This window comes from Heliconius melpomene, chromosome 2 (assembly GCF_056956725.1).
Source record: "Heliconius melpomene rosina isolate 202511_hmr_F chromosome 2, ASM5695672v1, whole genome shotgun sequence".
Taxonomy (NCBI): Eukaryota; Metazoa; Arthropoda; class Insecta; order Lepidoptera; family Nymphalidae; genus Heliconius; species Heliconius melpomene.
Window position 1 is genome coordinate 6,093,489 of NC_140390.1, and position 20,951 is coordinate 6,114,439.

The 20,951-nt window shown below is 31.7% G+C and overlaps 1 protein-coding gene across 1 annotated transcript; it reads right to left on the reverse strand.

Annotated features, from left to right (window-relative positions):
* Nucleotides 1-6,713: 6,713 nt before the first annotated feature.
* LOC146540597 (uncharacterized) lies at nt 6,714-20,951 on the reverse strand. The gene is made up of 6 exons (XM_085200522.1): nt 20,766-20,951; nt 11,616-11,766; nt 11,110-11,224; nt 10,215-10,349; nt 8,042-8,255; nt 6,714-7,189 (listed from the first exon to the last, which is right to left on the reverse strand). The coding sequence occupies exons 1-6, from the start codon at nt 20,926-20,928 to the stop codon at nt 7,035-7,037; spliced, it is 933 nt and encodes a 310-aa protein (XP_085056648.1). The 5' UTR covers nt 20,929-20,951; the 3' UTR covers nt 6,714-7,034.

Here is a 20,951-nt window from a genome sequence, read left to right on the forward strand (position 1 = left end):
TAATAGAAATTGATCGATAAAGTTTGATGTACCTAAGAATTGCATATATTCCTCTCACGGTATTTCTATTCCTATATCCCTCTTTCTTTTGTTTATTGGTCCCTAACTCTTCAATGAAGATGATAATTTTTAAAAATACTTGAAAAAAATATTTTTTTTTGTAGTTTCTTTTTATAAATACAAGTATTCTATTTCAAACATACATTCTATTAGTTACATTCTATTTCTTGAGCTTTTCTATTGATTACGTTCAATAAATTAAAAAAATTGAGGCCAGTCGTGGCGCAGTGGCACAGAGTGTAACTGTAAAACCGACAGGTTGTGGGTTCAATCTCCATTCCAGGAGATGAAATATTTATTCAAATTTATATTTCCATTTCCTCGCTCTGGTGTCGAGGCAAAACAGCGAGGTTGTGTGCTGCTACTCAACACTCAATGCCTTCAAAATTTGGCAGAAACTGGGGAACAGAGTGTATTAACCTTACGTTCCTTCTGCCTACCCTGCTGTGTACGGGATACAACATAAAGCTGACTTGATCACTGTATTGGTTTAAAAAAATATTAATAATTGTCAGATTAAGCAAGTCCCTTCAGATAATCGTCTGATTTTGAGATATCACACCTAGGGCATGAAGATGAACCATATATATCTTAATCTGACGCGCTCGAGTATTTCAATATGACGATTTTTTCTTGCATTTTCAAACAACGATTACGAGCTTGCGTCAAATCCAAATCGTCAGATTATTACATAAGAGCTTTTTTTTAGGTTCACTTAACACCCCCTTAGAAAATCTGACGCGCTCGACAATATTTTTTTTTTTGCCATTTTTAACTCATACGTACGACCACCTCCACCATGGAAACTGTCAGATTAACATATTTTCATGCTTAAGAAGACGTAGGCAATTGATGATATCAATATCTGACGCGCTCGAGTATGTCCATGGAACAGTTTTTTTTTACATTTTTGAAAATCTATAGCCCCTCAACCCACCGGTGAAACGAAATTTTTTATATGACATTTTTTTCTTGTTATCATCTAAGCTTCGCAACCCAATAGGTCTCAATGACGCTCGAGTGACTCCACAGTTTGCTGCTTCGCCTCCCTAACTATTAAGGATATCAACGTTTAAAAGTTGACCTTGCGCCGATTGATATTACATATAAATATACAATACATATATAAAAAATAATAAAAAAATATTTAAATACTTAAATTTAACGGAAATAAGTAGGTATACAGTTTTTAAAACATTAAATTTAAATTATTTTATACTGTTATTATAAATTTTCCATTTTACATAATATAATAATTCTTGGCGACGCAGGGGCACAAGCGTGTGAGTATAAATTTGATGGTTGTGAGTTCGATGCCCTCTCGAGGGAAAAAAAATATTTATTAATATTTTCATTTCTCTGCTCTGGTAACAAAGCAAAGCTCGAGCTCGAACCTAAAAGAAAATTTATTATTATTCTTATAGCATTTTTTTATTATATCTAAATGGTATTTATAATATACCAAACCTAATACTAATAAAAAGCAGCTTCTCAACCTTTCCATAAGTCTCTGTAGGCAGAGGGATTTTGGTGATGAGATATTCCGTTCATCACTTTCAGTCGAATTTTTGTAATTGTTCACGTCACGCTATAATAAATTGAAAATATTTTGAATATTAAAGTTCTAAAAAGTTCCTGCAGTCAATATTAAATTTAAACAATATCCAAGAAAATATTTAAAATCTAAGAAAATATCAAAAACGTAAGAAATATAAAAAAATACAATTTTAACCTAAAATTTTAGATTAATAGCTATGTAAAAAATGTTATCTTATTGTGTGCTGACAAGGCTATGAATATTATTTAATTACAATATGCAAATAGACGTCACAAAATCTAACGTAACGTGCCTAAATATGTTGAAATAAAAATATAATTTGGTTATTTTTATATTAAATTTTATAAGAAAATTAATATTGTTTATTTTTTTAATCATTTATTTTATATTTAAATACGTGTATATAATTTTAATACTCTACGTCATTCGGAAAACATCATCAAAATTGTATTAGCAAGATTAGTTTACACCTATCGGTAATATAAATATTAGGTCACAGTATTCAAAATATATATTGTTAGCAAATAGACAAATTACCGAAATTTCGGTAAAATATAGGCTCGCTATATCGATGAAACTGGGGGTCATCAACAGAGCGAGACGGTACTCTACGCCAAAACACTGATTGGCCTATATAGGGCCCAGGTTCGGCCTCATAACAGGAGTACTGTTCTCATCTATGGGCTGGTGCACGCCAGTATCAGCCTTGAGCCGTTCAAATCATTGAGGGCCCAAAGACCTGTGAAAGGCTTTAACGGCAACGCACCTGTAGCTCGTCTGGTGTCATTCTACGTCAAATTAATGAATCACACCAAAGCATGTTTTTTTATAGAGAGAACCTGGTGCTAAAACAAACTGTTCTCCGGTTTCCGCTTACATTACACTGTTTATTAACGGCGGCGTAACTTAACGCAGCGAATTTTTTGCAAGTATTAATATTATTTTGTTATATAACTATTACTCTGAGTGGGGATTGAACTCACTACTATCACATTTACAGCCAATCTCTGCCCCAATGCACAATGGTAGATTTCCTTTAAAAGTAATAAAGAGAAATACATAAAATACGTCAAAAAAAAGAATAGAATAAAAATTAACTGAGTTTTTTTAACAAAAACAGTTCTTTATTGTTAAGGAAGTGTAACTTAAATAATTAAGCTTAATTTCCGTAAATAGCTTTTATAAGCTATAATTTTAATTATAATTATAATATTATTTAATATGGCCTTATGTGATACTTATGTCGGAAAGTTCATTGAACCATTTTAATAAGTGAAAGGAACAGTTCTATATAAACAAAGGAATCGATAATTTAATTTATGCCGTTGGGGGGTAAGTCTCTGTAACTGCGACGGCCTTGATTGGAATTAGCTGATAGGGGTTCAATTCCCAATTGAGGAAAAGAAATATTCAAAATGTTAATTTCTAAATGTTAGTTCTCGTGTCGAGGCTAAGCGCGGCGTTAAATTCCGCCAGTAAACGCAATGCCTCCTAAATTCAACGAATAATAGTGAATGGAGAGTTTTAAAACTAGGTCCTCACCCTATTCTGTATGAGGAATACAGCGTGAAGCTTAAAAAAAATATAATTTATATATATAAAGACTAGCGGACGCGCGCAGATTCGCTTCCGTATTTAAGGGTGAATTCTAATAAACCATGAAACATGTGTTCAATGAAATATTTTTAAGAGTCTAAATTTCAAATTTTATAAAAATCGGTGGAGATTTAAGAATTTTTCCATACAAACTTTCAACCCCTTATTTGCATACATATGGAAAGAATTCTAGAAAACCATGAAACACGTGTTCAATTAAATACTTTTAAGAGTCTGAATTTCAAATTTTATAAGAATCGGTGCCGATTAAAATTTTTTTTCATACAAACTTTCAACCCCTATTTCGCCCCTTTAGGGTTGAAATTTTCCAAAATCCCTTCTTAGTGGATGTCCAGATTACGAAAGTAAACATCTGTCCAAATTCCACGTTTCTACGCATAGCGGTTACGGCTGTGCGTGCGTCTTACCTCAGTCAGTGAGGACAAGTCCTTTTATATATATAGATTTTTGACACTATAAAATTGCATTTTTTGCAAAATAAACAACGGGAACCTAGAACGTACCAAATAGTATTTTTGTAAGTAGTCTCTGTTTTTTTCCTAATTTATGGCGCTTCGAGAGAGAGTCCAACACTAATCACTTCGTACGGTAAAGAGACTATATATATTACACAATTTATTTATTTACATTTATATTTTCAATTCGTCGCTCTGGTGTCAAAGCAAGGCGCGGCGTTAAGTTCTGCCACTTAAGAATTCAGAATTCAGCAGAAAGTGGAGAACGGAGTGTCTTAACAATAGGTTCCCTCTGCCTACCCTGCTACACAATAGGAGAATGCGTAAATAATCTCAAATAGTATCTCTAGATATGCACGCTACTATCACGGTGACAGATACAGGACAAAGTGACAGTTCCGCCGACGTGTTTGTTTTATTAAATAAACCCATTTCATCTCTGACGTGAATGAATCGACTATCAATTTATTCATCTTTCATTGATAGAGGATTATTTTATATATTTTTTTGCTGGTATTTTTTTATAACTCTTCATTTTTTATTGTTGAACAGATAGAGCCTGGTGTTTCAGCATATGAGTTGCGTTCATGGGTTTGATTCCCTCTTAGGGGGAATTGGGGGTAACAGTATAATAGATAAGTTGACAATGCAAATGAGCTCATATGATGGTAATTGGTCAACGCCACCCACTATTTCCTGTAATACTGAAGGAGCTACTCTGCTATACGTAGGATATAGGTGAAGCTAAAAAATATTGTTTCAATTTTAATATTGAAAATCTATGCTCCGTCTTTCTCGCGTTCTACGAACGACAAATTCACAGACGACTATTAACCTTGAGGAATTAGCTTCATTCACACAGCAGGGTAGGCAGAGGGAACCTAGTGTTAACACTCCGTTCCCCAGTTAAGTAGTCGAACTCAACACCTCGCTTTGCCTCGACGCCAGAGCGAAATGAAAGTATAAATTTTAATAAATGTTTAATTTTCTCGAGTGCCCATCGAACCTTTAGCTCTGAACTGGATGATACTTAAAAATAATAAAGGTAAAAAATTCTTTAGCTTAGTAAATAGCATCTTCTAGAACCTTCTAGTAGCTTCTAAAAAGAAGGATCACAAAAAAAATAGTAATAAATAAAATATAACATGACGCAAACGAGCGTTTTTGCCTTCTCTGATAAAGAACATGATGTAAAGATATTAATGAAATACATCGCTTGGAGAACACAAGTTAAAATTCCGCTAATAATTAAAGTTTTTTAACGGAATTTTTTATATAATTTATTATTCATTTATTCAATATTAAAAATAAGTAAATTAGCAGTATAAATTTTAATATGATAAAAATACTAAAAATAAAAATAATACAATGTACGGAACGGTAAAAGTAAATAATAATGAAATGAAGAAAAGCTTTATAATATAAAAGTAACTTTGTAACACATTGTTATAAACTATCGGTTATATAATGCTTCTAGTCTTTTATTATATTTAAAAATGTAATGGAGACCAGTCGTGGGTTCGATTTCCACTCGAGGAAATAAAATGATTAGTATTTTAATGTTTCCACTCTGGTGGGGAGGCAAAAGCGTTGATTTCTGCCACTCAACACGCAGTTTTTTTTACGTTTAATAATCAATTTTAAATGTGATCTGTATATTTTATACTTAACACTAGGTTCCCTCTGCCTACCCTGCTGTGTGCGGGATAGAGCGTGAAGCTGATCATGTTTTATACTATTTTAATAATACCTTTCTTGTCTTATACCAACAATTAAGATAATAACACGACTTAAAAATAATATAAGGCTTTAATGTAAATTTAATGCTAAATGGTAATAAATAAATAATTAATAAATAAAAATAAATATATACGATATCAATTCTGATGACAATAAAATTGGCCATAATATATGGCCTACTTTTGCACACCCCACCTAATACGGGGGGATTGATTTGTAAAGTATAATAAACTACAAAAAAAAATACTAAAAAGTAAAAAAAAATAATATGTTTCATTTTCAGTTGAGTTACGGAACCCAGCGCCGCATTTTATCATGCCAGAGCAAAGAAATTAAAATATACCTACCATTTCTCCACTTGGGTATCGACAACCACAACCATTCACCAAAAATCAAACATACCAATAAATCAATAAATAAATAAATTGACTCCAAAAAAAATTTAAAATTTCTATTTCCTACTGCTATTTTTATTAGCATAACCTTAGTTTGGTTTAGGTTTCTAATCTTATATACATTTTATTTAACAATTTTGTTAACATTCCCACATTCTTTAGAACCACTGTAATAACCTTTGATGACGGACAGAATCTTTGATAAAAGTTTCACAAAATTCCACATTAAATCTAGAATGCTTTAGGAAAAGGCTCGTTCAATGTTTATTAAAATTTAATCTTCCATTTTATGCCTGTACATGGGCAGAGGGAAATTTTTAATATCGTCTTATATTTTAAGGCCTAAAGGGCTAAAGCTAAAACCCAAATCTTTATCCCACATACAGATACAAGGTAAACTGGTGGTGTTTAGTGTTAATATTCTCCGTTCTCCACTTTGTAATTATATTTTATTTTATGGATAACTTTTATTTTATTTTTTTATAGGATTTTAGTTTTTATGATCAATATTGTAAATAATCTAAAAAAAGAATAATATGACTTGATTTTTAAAATACAATTCAGCCAGAAAAGAGGTCCAAGAGGCTCGAAGATGGACTAAGAGACTTCTGAATGAAGGAAGGTAGATAGGTCGTGATTGAACTCGTGTGATTTGTCATGATGAAGTAATCTAGTGCTAAATGACATCTAGATAGATAGAACCGGAAGGTGGGGGAAACTTCTGAACTAAGGAAAATAGACAGACTGTGTTTGGCCTCGTTTGATTTGTCTTGCTATGAAATAAGGTGTTAAATTATATTAAAGATTTAAAAATGAAAATCGACCAGAATATATTTTGCAATAATGATAAATTAATAAAAATGGGAGGATAAAGAGAAAACTAAAACGTGAAATCTAAGATATTATTTATTTAAAAAAAGTTTTTTAAAAACAAGGTTTTATTGGAAACAAATCTTTTCATTACAAATACCTATATAAAGAAAAATATAACGTTTAAAACAACACTAACTAAACTAACCTAACACTAAGTTCCCTCTGCCTACTCTCTTTTCTGCTTTTCTTTATTTGTAATTTATAAGTACTTAACAAAATATCAAATAATCGTCCTATATGAATTATTTATTAATATCACCATAAGAAGAATAATTTTACCTAATAAATTATAAATAACTTTATTATATAGAATATAATTATATATAAGTTTACATATTAATCTACATTTAGTTTTCTAAACGAGCCCGGCATTCCCATACACTGATTATTGAACTTCTCTTCACTCCTCAAAGCTTCGTTTGTACGCGCTTCAGTCATATAATCGAAATATTTATTAAATTGCGAAGAAAACAGGGCGTTCTTCAAATCCACTGAAACAAGAAAATATTTATACAGTACAGTGATTATACTCTCTATCACCTCTCTATCTCTCTTTCATTATATAATCTCCCTAGAAGTATTAACTTCTAATGAGATTATAAACACTAAAAGATTGCAGAAGAACATTTTTTTCAAAAAATGTGCAGAAAAACAAATGAAAAAAAAAATTAAAAACAAAAGAAAATGCTGCAAAACCGACTGGTTGTGGGTTCGATCCCCACTCGAAGAGATGAAATATTTATTTCAATTTATATTTCCATTTTATCGCTCTGGTGTCCAGGTAGCGCGGGAAAGCGCGGCTTTGAGTTCTGCCTCCAGAATTCAGAAATGGAGAACGGAGTGTCTTAGTGTCGGAGTGCCCTCTGTCTACCCTGATGTGTGCGTTTTGCTAGATTACAATGACCATTGTCTAAAATACATTAAGCTAGGTTAAAACCACATAGGTATATTTTTTGTTTTATTACGTAATTCCAAAAATAATAATTATATTAATTATTGTAATAATTACTAGCGGACCGTTCGCGGCTTCACCTGCTTAAACTATACGATTATTTATTTAATATTATTTAAGTGTACTTAGGAAAAATTGTTTTTTTAGCTTCTCGCTGTATCCCGCACAGAGTAAGATAGGCATAAGGAACCTAGGAACCTAGTCTTAAAATATTCCATTCCAATTAGACACTTGCGTTTCACACTTTCCACCGAATTATGAGGAATTGCGTGTTAATTTGGCGGAATTATCACGGAAAGGGAGGAAATGAAAATAGTATTTTATTTTCCTCGAATGGTAATCAAACCTAGGACCTATCGCGTTTATAAAAAGTAAATTTACTGTAACTTACTTTGAAGTTCATCCATGCTCTTCTCTTTTCCCCCATAATCTGAGGGTAGCATTTCTTTGGGTATGACGTCATATAAGCAATCTATACTTTTAAACACTTTTATTCGATCCCCAATTTTTGAACTTACAACCTGTTTCACTAGTCCTATTAGAATATCGACTGCTTTCGATGGAGTTGTAAAGTATAAGCCTTTTATTCTCATCCCATATCCTTCCTGAAATTATTTTTCAATATTTTCTTTTAGATTATTTAGTAATAGAATATTAGAATTATAATATACTAGCGGCCCTCCCGCGGCTTCGCCAGCGTGAACTACGTTATTATTAATTTCTGTCTCCATGAGTACCTACATAAAGGACTATAAGTGACGTCCATGCTATATTTGAGACTCCTAGCATTTGTAGTAACGAAGTTTCATACAAACTTTCAACCCCAAAAACAACCCCTTGGATGTCGAATATTGCAAATTCCCGTCTTAGCGAGCACCTACGTCCTATAAGTAACTCCTATGCAAAATTTGAGATTCCTAGCACTTGTAGTTTCTGAGATTTCGTGATGAGTGAGTGACCTTACGATTTTATATATATATATATATATATATATATCCTTACCTGTATTATAAATTCGAAAGTAACTCTGTCTGTCTGTCTGTCTGTCTGTCTGTACTCATATAGAGATACTTGAGGGTCTCGGAATGAACATAGGATATTTTTTTTCTCATATTTGTAATATTTTCCATATATACCATATATTGGTATAAATACTTATTAATTTGACATGCAATTTATTCCGCCATGTTAATAACAACCGTCGCTATGCGACCGTTGCTAAGCAACGATTTGCAAAGTTTGTTGTTAGAAAACGTCACCCAAAATGAGCTCGCTTAACGCATGTCTCTATTGACAACTGAAAATAATGTCATAAATATATTTAATAAATATTCGTATAGTTCAAGCGGGCGTAGCCGCGTTCGGGTCTACTAGTATATATATATATATATATAGATATATAGATAGATTACGAATACATTTTGTTTCATTCATCTTCTGTCATTTTTAATTCCATTTGTTTCAAAGCCAAGGTGTAGCTTAACGTCGCACTAAATCTAATCAGACTAAAGAAATTATAACTTTGAAGTGTTACTTTGGCGTATTATATATTACAGTACAGACACACGCTTCTAGGTAATTACAAAAAAATATATAAATGATAAATACGATTCAAGAGAAAAAAATAGACGAATGCTTAAATAAAAATTAATTTGTTTTAAAACAATTTAAAAATATTACTAAAAAAATATTTTTGTTTATCAAACTGGCTTTTTTTTAAAAGAAATTCTGAACAACATTGCCAAATATGTATAGTTTAATAATAGTAGTAATAATAATGAGAACCCTCCATAACCAATTTTGCCGCCTTTAAAGTATATCTAACAACGTTTAATGAATGATAATTTGAGAAAAATAAGTTTTGTTTAATTTCTTTAAAATAAAATTAAATATAGTTTAATAAGAAGTGAATCATCTAAGATAAACAATAAGGCACTTAAAATCTTGACCTCAGGTCATTACGAATTTTTATTAGCATTATAAATGCGATGTTATTTAAGAAATAGTATACAACAATGCATGTTTCCTTGTAATAAATTAAAATTGTTTTATATGGTAAGTGTAGTGTCAGCATTCTCTGTTCTCTGTGATATGTGCTCAACTGGCACCCTCGGAACGCCCTAAAAGTATAAGCTTAAACTACGAAACTATGTTGAGTATAGCATTAAGAGATTTTAGTATGGAAACTGGCACTGGTTGTCCCAGGGCAGATCTAATTTCAACTGACCATCTGATAACTGGTCTCTGGTCTCTGGCTCTCGTCTGGTTGGGTAGAATTCCGCCACTCAGCACGCAATGCCTCCAGAATTCGGCGGAAAGTGGAGAACGGAGTGTCCTAACACTAAATTCCCTCTGTCTACCCTGCTGTGTGCGGGATACATCGTGGTAAAATTAATACTACAATATATACCTACTAAAATAATTAATTACAGTTTTTTTGTTGAAGCAAAAATTAAAAATTTATTCTTCAAAAAGTCCTTGAAAAAAACCTCGAAAACATCACCTTTAGCTGTCAGCTTATCACGTTTTTAAATATAGTAAAAAATAATAAGAATTCTACTTACGATTATCAACGATAAAACTTGTTGTAATTCAACCAAGTTCAATGCTTTTAAAACTTCCATTATATTGGCATCAGAATAATCAAAAACTCCTATTACTCCAGTGCAATAATCGTGTGCGTGTACGAACTCAATTGCCTAAAAAAATAAAGTAAATTATATACTTGAGGACCTCCCGAAGGGCATGTGTGAAGAGGTTGATGACGAGGACGAGGCGAAAGAGGTATGTAGAAGCCGTAGACTTCCCCGCTAGGAATAAAACGTGAAGTTTAGTTATACACTTTACGCTAAAAAAGCTATTCTAGAAAAGAAACTCCTTAGCATTCTTCTATTCTCTCCTAGAGAAAAGAAGCTCAGAACAGTGTTCGGGGCCTGCGCCCCAAATTCCAGGTTTAAGGAGCTTATTTGAAAAGCTAATGCGGTTTTCACTCGTCACCATTCATCGAGCTCATCTCTTTTCCTAAACAAATTTAAATAATAAATAGAAGAACATGTAAAATGCTTTCTTTCCCAATTTTTATCATTATGTATATTTTTTAATATAGCATTGCAGGTAGATAGATCGCCAAAATAAAGATTGGTGTTTAGGCACTCTTTCCATTTATAAGTAACTAGCGGAAAGAATAAAAAAATTTCATGCAAACTTTCAACCGCTATTTCATCCCCTTAGGAGTCGAATATTGCAAATTCCCGTGTTAGCGAGCACCTACCTCCTATAAGTAACTCCTATACAAAATTTCAGATTCCTAGCACGTGTAGTTTCTGAAATTTTGTGATGAGTGAGTGACCTTTCGATTTTATATATATAGATAACATTATTATTCTATTTCGGTATTCAACTCCCAATATCATTATTTAATACAGCAATGTCAGTTAAAATGAATTTTTTTTTACTCACCCTCAACGTATATCTATAAAAATCCAGGAAACCCCCATCGAAGCGCTGTCCATAATTCTTGAATACAAATACTCTGTAATATTCCTTTGTCATCTTTGGTAACAAAAATACTTTTCTGGAAATAATTAGACGATATAACTAGCAAAAGCTAGCTGTAAGTAATAAAAATAGAAAAGATTGATGTCTAAATACCCAATTGTGGTAGGGCTTTACTTTGGACCACCAAAAAAATCGTGGCATTAGTATTATATATAGCAACAGTACAGAATCGTCTTTTTTTTTGTGGCATTGTGTGTTGAGTGGCGGAACTCCTTACCTCCACACCAGAGCGAAGAAATGGAAATATAAATTTATATAAATATTTTACCTCGAGTGGGGATCAAACCCACGACCAGTCGATTTCACAGTCACACTTTGTGCCCCTTAGCATTCAAAGTAATTTTGTAAAAATAAAACATTTTTTTCCTTTACCAATAGTTCCTGAGATTAAAAGTAATAATACTTACACTTCCTTTAACAGTTGACAGTTGTCGATGTCGAATGATTGAAAGAAAAATGGTAGCAATGTTCTGAACGTACATAATTTGTCCAATTTCAGTTTAGATTTTTCTAATGAACCCTTGTTAAATATGATTAACCTCTCCAAATATTCTACGGCTGTTTAAAGAAAAACATTTCTTAATAACATAAAAAAAAATTGTGTTAATTAATTTACAAGAAAGAGATTTTTTATCCTTTTTATCCTAATCCTAAGATGCAAAGTTTGTTGAAGCAACGATTTGCAAAGTTTGTTGTTTTAAGAAAACGTCACCCAAAATGAGTTTGCTTAATGCATACATGGCGCGCGCTGATATAGATTTGTATACATTAACAAAAATTAGATGATTTCTATAATTTGATATTCATCCTTATGAAAATAAATATAAGAGTCACTTTTAGCATTTTATCTAGATTGAAATTATAGTTTACTGTATAACATTGTAATAAATAATCCCGTCAAAAACATAAATGTAAAATGAAAGCCAAGTTCTATAACAAAACGTATGCTTTCAGCGATAAAAGAAGTGAGATGTAAATGTATGCCAAGTTCAATGGTCAGCCCTGAAATTTATTTTTAACAATATATTATATATTTATGTGTAATATCTGACTTGGCTAGTTTTCATATGAATTTACAATAGAATCTGAATAGAATAGAATTTGAATACATTCATTTATATCGATGTAAATAAATTTGAACATTTACATCTCACTTCTTTTATCGCTGAAAGCATACGTTTTGTTATAGAACTTGGCTTTCATTTTACATTTATGTTTTTGACGGGATATCATTACTTTTTGTACAGAAATCATAAGTAGAAAGGTTCATAATGTAATCAAAATCTAAATATTCTTTATTCAATTTGGCCATTACAAGTACTTTTCCCATAGGAAGCTACTACGGCAAGAAACTCAATAGTTGTTCTTTTTAAAACATAGTTTAGAGTAAGCGCTTCATAGGACATTTCTCTTTGCCGAATAAACCAAGTAGGATACCATTGTGATAATACACTTCTATCTTAATATTGTACAAATCTACTGCAGCCTTTATTTCGGAAGTAGCTCCGTACGTAGTTAAGCAAAGCATGTCTTCTTTAGAAGAGTAAGGATTCCCGTTTCGAGCGCTAGTGTAGATACTTAAATCATTCCAGTTACGACATACGTACTCTACCATAGTCTCGCGCTATTTATTAGTTTGTTGTATATCAATACGCTCAAACAAAGAATATGCAATAGCATGGAAGAGACAGCTCCCATCGGGAGGCATTGGAACAATTCGGTGTAAGGTTCTTGTTTCAACCACAAGCAATTCTATTGAACGACTCATTGTTCAACATGTCTTGGAAAAAATATAAACAATAAGTTTATTAAGTGCTGACGGTACCAATCTGAATTGATATGATCCCAAGGTCGACTTCGTTCTCTGCCGTTTTCACAAGTGTTCCTAAAACCAGTAAAATCATGAAACCCAGGCCAAAAAAACCATTAAAATATGAGCGCCTTCGTACAATAAAATATATGTAATATAATTAGGTATTTACTTTTTTATTATGGTCAATAATATTATGTTTTATTACTCTTAAGATGATATTTAATTATATATGAAAATAGATTATATTTATCTATGAATCTCGAGTATAGTTTTTATTTTGTTGATTAAATGACAGTTGTCAGATTAGAAAGTAATCAATGTATGCTGCGTTTAGAAATCTGATATATTTATTATTATTTTTTTCTAATTTTATTATTTTTTTGGAATAACTCAACACGCAATGCCTCCAGAATTCGATGGAAAGTCGAGTTACTGAGTGTCTTAACACTAGGTTCCCTCTGTCTACCCCGTTATGTATGGGATACACCGTAAAGCGGATTTATTTATTTTTTATTATTTTGAATAAGTAATTTTTAATTTTCTCTTTTTTTCTCTTATTTTTTTATTAACAATTACTTAAATTTTTACTGTTAATAATTACTTTATAATTACTTCTGTTAAGATAGCTGGTAGGCTGACAATATATCAAAATAAAAATCAAATCAGTTTCACGCTGTATCCCGCACACAGAAGAGTAGACAGAGAGAACCTAGTGTTAAAACACTCAGTAACTCCACTTTCCATCGAATTCTGAAGACATTGCGTGTTGAGTGGCGGAACTCTACGCCGCGCCTTGCCTCGACACCAGAGCGAAGAAATGGAAATATAAGTTTAAATAAATGTTTCATTTCCTCGAGTGGGAATCGAACTCACAACCAGTCAGGTTTTACAGTCATACTTTGTGCCCCTGTACCACGACTGACCTTACAGATAGTATATTATTATTAAATTTTATATATATTTCTATCAATATAATATTTATTTTTTAGTGTATTTTTTTTCTGTTTTGGGATTCTGTACCTCGAAAGCAATAAAACAGAACCCTTATAGGATCTTATATAGGACTTAGTACTTAAATATTGTAATAATAATTTGATATCAAATACGTTAATCGACTATGCAAATACTCTTAGTATAATAAGTACTAAAATGTTTAAATTATCTATATATATAACTAGCGGACGCGCGCAGCTTCGCTTGCTTATTTAGGTATGAATTTTAATAAACCACGAAACATGTGTTCAAAGAAATATTTTTTAGAGTCTAAATTTCAAATTTTATAATAATCGGTGGCGTTTTAAACATTGTTGCGTTTTTCTATACAAACTTTCAACCCCTTATTTGCACCCTTAGGGGGAGAATTCTAGAAAACGATGAAACACGTACTCAATTAAATACTTTTAAAAATCTAAATTTCAAATTTTATAAAAATAGGTGCCGATTTAATTTTTTTACCATACAAACTTTCAACCCCCATTTCACCCCTTTAGGGTTAAAATTTTTCAAAATCCCTTCTTAGTGGATGTCCAGATTACGAAAGTAAACTTTTGTTCAAATTTAACGTTTCTACCAACAGCGGTTACGGCTGTGCGTCCGTCTTACCTCAGTCAGTAAGGACAAGTCCTATCTATATATATAAAAGGAAATAGGGGTTCAAAGTTTGTATGGAAAAAAAATTAAATCGGCACCGATTTTTATAAAATTTGAAATTTAGATTTTTAAAAGTATTTATTTGAACACGTGTTTCATCGTTTTCTAGAATTCTCCCCCTAAGGGTGCAAATAAGGGGTTGAAAGTTTGTATGGAAAAATCTTTAAATCGCCACCGATTTTTGAAATTTAGACTTAAAAATATTTCATTGAACAGATGTTTCATGGGTTATTAGAATTCACCCTTAAATAGGCAAGCGAAGCTGCGCGCGTCCGCTAGTAATAAATAATAATGAAGGATGTTAATCCATTTATTATATTTTTATATTTTTACGTGAAGCCCTTGAAGTCCACATGATGGCAGGCTTTGTCAGGACATAAATTAGAGGCATTTTCAGCTACAAATGGAGACATATCTTATCTTATATTATAAAATATACTTGAAAGCATCGTGTTGTTTTAGATGGCTTACGTAAGTAATAGTGAAGTTAGTCTCCATAACAAATAAAATATTTACTAACGCGTGACATAAATTAAAGCAACATATATAAATAATGCATTGCTCTTATTTTTTTGTCAGGCGCTAAGCCTAAAAATCAATTATCATGAACTTTGATTGCTATGATTTCTTTACAGGCACTATAAGTAAATGTTCTTAATTGAATCTATTTATTGAAAAATTATAAGAAAATATTAAAAAAATACTAGTTTCGGATTTTTCCCTCGACATACACCCAATTACTTAACCGGATGCTAAATTTCACCATTCTAGGTCATCTGGAACTTGGTTAACATTAAGGTCTATAGGTCAGTCACCCCCCTAAAAATTTACGATTTTTGGACGTCATTATCTAAATAACTGTTTGAGCTGTGTTTATGAAATTTAATGCACGTATACAGGTAGGGGGTCTAAATATTTGAGCCAAATATGACAGCTTTAGGTGGAATAGTTTTTGAGTTACGAATAGGTAAAAAGTGGCTTCAAATGGTTCGTGTAAAATAACACACGGTGCTGCTCGCCAGTTTTGCTTGTAAAAAACTTGGCTACGCGCTCCGCGCGTTTTAAATTAAGGAGATGTCACTGATTCGAAATGACCTAGCCTACGAGTGGTATAGTATGTTCGACGGGTACGGGCAGATGACTTTGATGGTTTTGTAAACTTTTATATATTTTCGATTTACTGTTAATTGTTATGTAATTATTTGCTGCTTATAATTAATTTATCTCAGTTCGGTTATCTATACCGATGTTATATACTTAAAATATCGTAATTTTAATCATTTGAGACTTTATTTAATATTGTTCGCAAGGATTAATAATTATTTAATATGGAAAAATGTTTAGTACGCGCGCACGGCAAACTTTAGGTACTTTTTCTAATATTAAGAATTTCCTTTGGTTACTTTTACTTCTTGTGTTTGTTCATTTCGGTTACTCAGATTTTTTTTCTAATAATAAATCTCCACTTATTATTATTTTTTAACTTATTTTAATTATTTAGGCTTATATTTTCGCGGGCGTAGCCGCGTCCGGGCCCACTAGTTTATAATATATACAACTAATGGAAATCCTTGATACAAAATTAACAACAAAAGAAAAATCTAAAATCTATGCTTTGTATTAAAAAAATATATATTTACAATTAACATTTAAATGATGTTTTGAACTTCCAATATTACATATATCAGTATTTTCGTTCTCTCTGTTAAAGCTAATTTACTCTATAACAACGGGACCAAATGAGTTGAAATTTGCATATCTATAACCCTTTTAATACAAATACTTTTTCAAAACATTTATATTTTATTTTATTTCTATACCATATAAATAAAAAAAATACTTGTAAAAATAACAAATATTCATAAAGGATAAATAGCCAACTATTCCAGTCAGCTTTGAAAGCTATAAGAAGCTATAAGTTATAATTTTAATTAGATATGTACAGTAGGACGTAATTTAACAATACAAAATAAACATATATATGTAACAATAAATTGATATATTTAAAGATATAAACATATATAAATTTAAATTAATATCAATATACATATATAGTTTAAAAACATCTAGACGGAAATAATTTACCATAATATAATAAAAATCTTATTTTACAAGTTTTTTAGAGACACTAATGTTTTTACCTGACAAATTTTAACAGGAAAATTATTATTCTACAATTTTATAGCTTGCTTATGAAAATAATACTTATAATTTTTTGAGCACGTGAGAATGAAGAAGCACGTGAGCAGCTGGTTTGGGCACGTCCAACGAATTGATGAAAGAATGGCAAAAAAGATTTATGACGGGAAAGTGAGTGGGAAGAGAGGTACGGGGAGACCTCGGTTGACCTTCGAAAATACAGTATCAAAGATATTGGAGGAAGTAAAAAGCATGAGGACCCGCCGGAGGGCATCAGATCAGGTTCCCTCTGCCTACTCTGCACGTGATATTGATTTAGTGTAAAATTGATTTATTTATTTTTGACTTTTAACACTAGAAGTGCCGAAGATTGAGACCCCCCTTGAACCGCCGTCGTGACAAATTTGTCCCATTCTACTTATTATGTTGATTGTTGGTATAATACAAAAAAATATTATTAAAATAATTCGTAAAATATGTAGACCATCTTTAATAATCAATTCTTATTCTTTAACAAACATAAAAGTACCAAAAAACAAAACACAAAGAAAGAATCAAATATTTCAAATACGTTCTAAGGTCGTGACATCTAACTGAATAACTCTTACAAAATTATAAGTTATTGAAATTAGTTAATATTATTATTAGACCAAGTAATGCATTAATATATTCTTCATCAGTGATACATCACAGATGATTTATAACATTGCGTGGTAATGCCTCCAGAATTCAGCGGAAAATGCCAGAGGAGTGCATAGCACTAGGTTCCTAGGTTCCCTCTACCTACCCTATATTTGCCCACATTTGGTATCGAGTGTTTCCCTGAAATTCAAGCCTAGCTTAGTCATCCTTTCATCTCCTCACTTGAACTAGCGGCAAAATTTAGTATCGACACCAATCTTACCCCACTTTTCAGGCTAATATTTTATTAGATTTATGCATTAATGTATAGTTTTCAGATTTTTTTCTGAACTAGTACTACATGTAAATACTAGCTGCCAAATTTCATAATTCTAAGTTAACTGAAAGTACCTTATTAATTTGATTCCCTTTATAGTGTCGAAATATATGTTTTTTACTATATAAATGGTCATATCTTTTTTTAAGGGCGCTTTATATGAATCTCAACTTGATTTCTCCAAGCATTCCTGAGATAAAGGCACAGACAGACGGATGGACAAAAAAAAAGATCTTATAAGAGTTTTGTTTTCCTTAAAAGCTACAGAACCCTACAAACTTAGGCATTGACTGCTAAACCTACTATTCAATTTTTTTCCGTCCCCGCATTGCCCTTTCCCCTCCACCTCGTCCCCGAGGCATGAAAATATGTCAAATTATACCCTCAAATAATAAAATAATAATGGCGGGACAAAAATGACCCAGCGGCAGTTCTAGGTAAATCTCATTTTTTTTTCAAAAAGTATGACTGCTATAAAATTATTTATATTTTTAATTAAATAAAGGTGTAAAATTGGTAATAGTCAAAAAGTTTCATCTACATACATTAACAAATAAAAAAGTTATATACAATCAAACTTGCGTTTGGGACAAAAATGGGACGGCGGCGCTTCTAGTGTTAAGTAGAAAGGAGCTGAAGAAATAAATAACACATAGGGCAAGTAGAGAAGACGTATAAAATCGTAAATTCCGGCGACTACATGATCATATTTACGGACCCTAAAAATTAATTAAATTCCAATATTTTCATTTTTCTTTTGTTTGTTAAGTCCAGACAAATTGATGAAGCTTGCACATGTATAAACTGGAATTTGTTATAATAGAAAATTTGCTAGCATCACTTAAGTACCTATGGGTTTAGAAGATTGATATGAAAATGTACACCCCGACGGTAGCATATATATACATGAATCTAATTCCAAGACTTATTCCGCCTAAGTGTGTTGTTATTCCTTCATAAATTGGTGAAGGTGAATGTCACAATGACGTTAATGGATTGAAGGATTTTTTGCTAACACGTGTATCGGCCAAAACAGAATTTAGTCAAAATACAGAAAAAAATGTAGATGAACTGCTCTTTGGTTAAATCATATTTCAATAGAAAGTAATAGATTGTCTGGAAGAAATCGCTGATTAGCGATAAGACCGCCTTTTGTACTCCACAAAATGTTATGTGCACTTACTAGCTCTATATTGTAACTTTGCTTGTATTTCTATTTATGCTGTACTATAAATAAATAAATAAAAGAACGAAAGCTTCACCTTCATTTCGATGATGAAATTTCAATATCATGGAAGATTAAATCAGTCAAACTAGTGTTTCTGTAATTCAGAGAAGATAAAAAGAAGATTTGTAATAAAAACTTTCAAAATTCTTTTACTAGCTTTACGCTCTATCTAGCAGCGAAGCAAAGCAAAGAAAACCTGCGACCCCAGTGTTAAGGCACTCCATTTCCCGTTAACCATCTTACGTCGACTTTATGAGCCATTTCGTGTGGAGTGGCGGCGCTAAACACTACGCCTTGCCTCGTTACCACATCGAGGAAATGAAAATATTAAACATTTTGTAGTGAGAATCGAACCCACAGCTGTCACGTTTACTGCCATACGCCTGTGTCCCTGTATGATATATATTTCTAGTTTATTCTAGTCTATTTTCATATATTTTATTATATAATTATTTTAACTTTATTATTACATATCGACTGATGCATTGTTAACGATTAACTTATGCCTTTGGCATTAAAATTATAAAGTTCAATGTCAAACCAGTTTTTATTCATTTTTTATTAATAATTCATATATAATTGACACCTAATGACACAGTACTGCGTTTGATTCGTACATGTATCGATTATGAGATCGCAATCCCCATTCGAGGAAAACCATTATCTTCCTTCGCTTTGTATAAAAATAATCACTTATCAGCTCACGCTGTGTTTCACACAACAGGGTAGGCAGATCTAACCTAGTGTTGAGACACTCCGTTCCCCACTTTTTGCCAAATTCTAGAGACAATGCTTGTTGAGTAGCAGAACTCAACACCGCTCTTTGCTTCGACACCAGAGCGAAGAAATGGAAATATAAACATAAATAAATGTTTCACTTGCTGACGACATTCAATAACACCTTCAACCTTCAAAAAACATCCTGAGGTGGTTTGAGCTCTTTGCAAGAATAACTGACGAAAGAATGTCAAAAAAGATGTATGAATCAAGATTGAGTGGCAAGAGAGGCAGAGGGGATCTCTCTCGACATTCGAGAATACAATATCGATGATATTAGAGGACGATCAGGTAAAAACATGAGACCTCTCGGAACGCGTGTATGAAGAGGTTCATAATCTATCTCAAGGTTTGGACGAGGCAAAAGAGGTATGCAGATAACGTATCGTGCCCCTGCGCCATATCTGGCTGGCCTCATAAGGTTACATTCAATGCCATATATGTAAAAATAAATTCAAGGTTTCAATCGCTTAGGCTAACTAGGTATATTTTAAAGATTTATATCAATTATAATATGAAAATTAAAATGCGTATCAAACAAGTAATAAAAAGCTAGTTGTGGTTTGATATCAATTGAGGCCAGAAAATAAATCTATTACTTTCAATTATTTATAATATTATGTATTCTTTATTTGTATTATATACGTATTTTTTAAATAAATAACGTTAATGTTTTTACTTTAAAATGCTTCTTAATTACTAGAAATATTTTTAAAAGGTTATTAAAAAATATTTCTAGTGCAAACCCACTTCTTTTTTAGAACGGGTTGGGCAACAATAGACATCAGTGTAATTTAGAAAATAAAAAACAATTTTATTAACAAAACCAAAAAAAAATAATTATAAACAAAAAAACACCTAAAATAACTAAAGTAAACCTCAAAAGCGAAACCAATTCGTTGTTTTAAACGACAAACATAAAATAATATATTATACTTATATTTAAAAAAAATCCACAAAATTCCCAAATTAGGTGAAAAATTAGTACTCACAAAAATCTTTTCTCATAAAATGCTCTTGTTTCTTAATCCATTCAACCAAATGGTCGATACTATCTTCCAATATCTCCTTATTTTCCAAACCATATTGTTTTCTAACAAAATTCAATGTGTTATTATTAAATTGAAAAATCGATATATCTGGCAATAGCTCCATTACCGCTCACTTCGAGACTAATT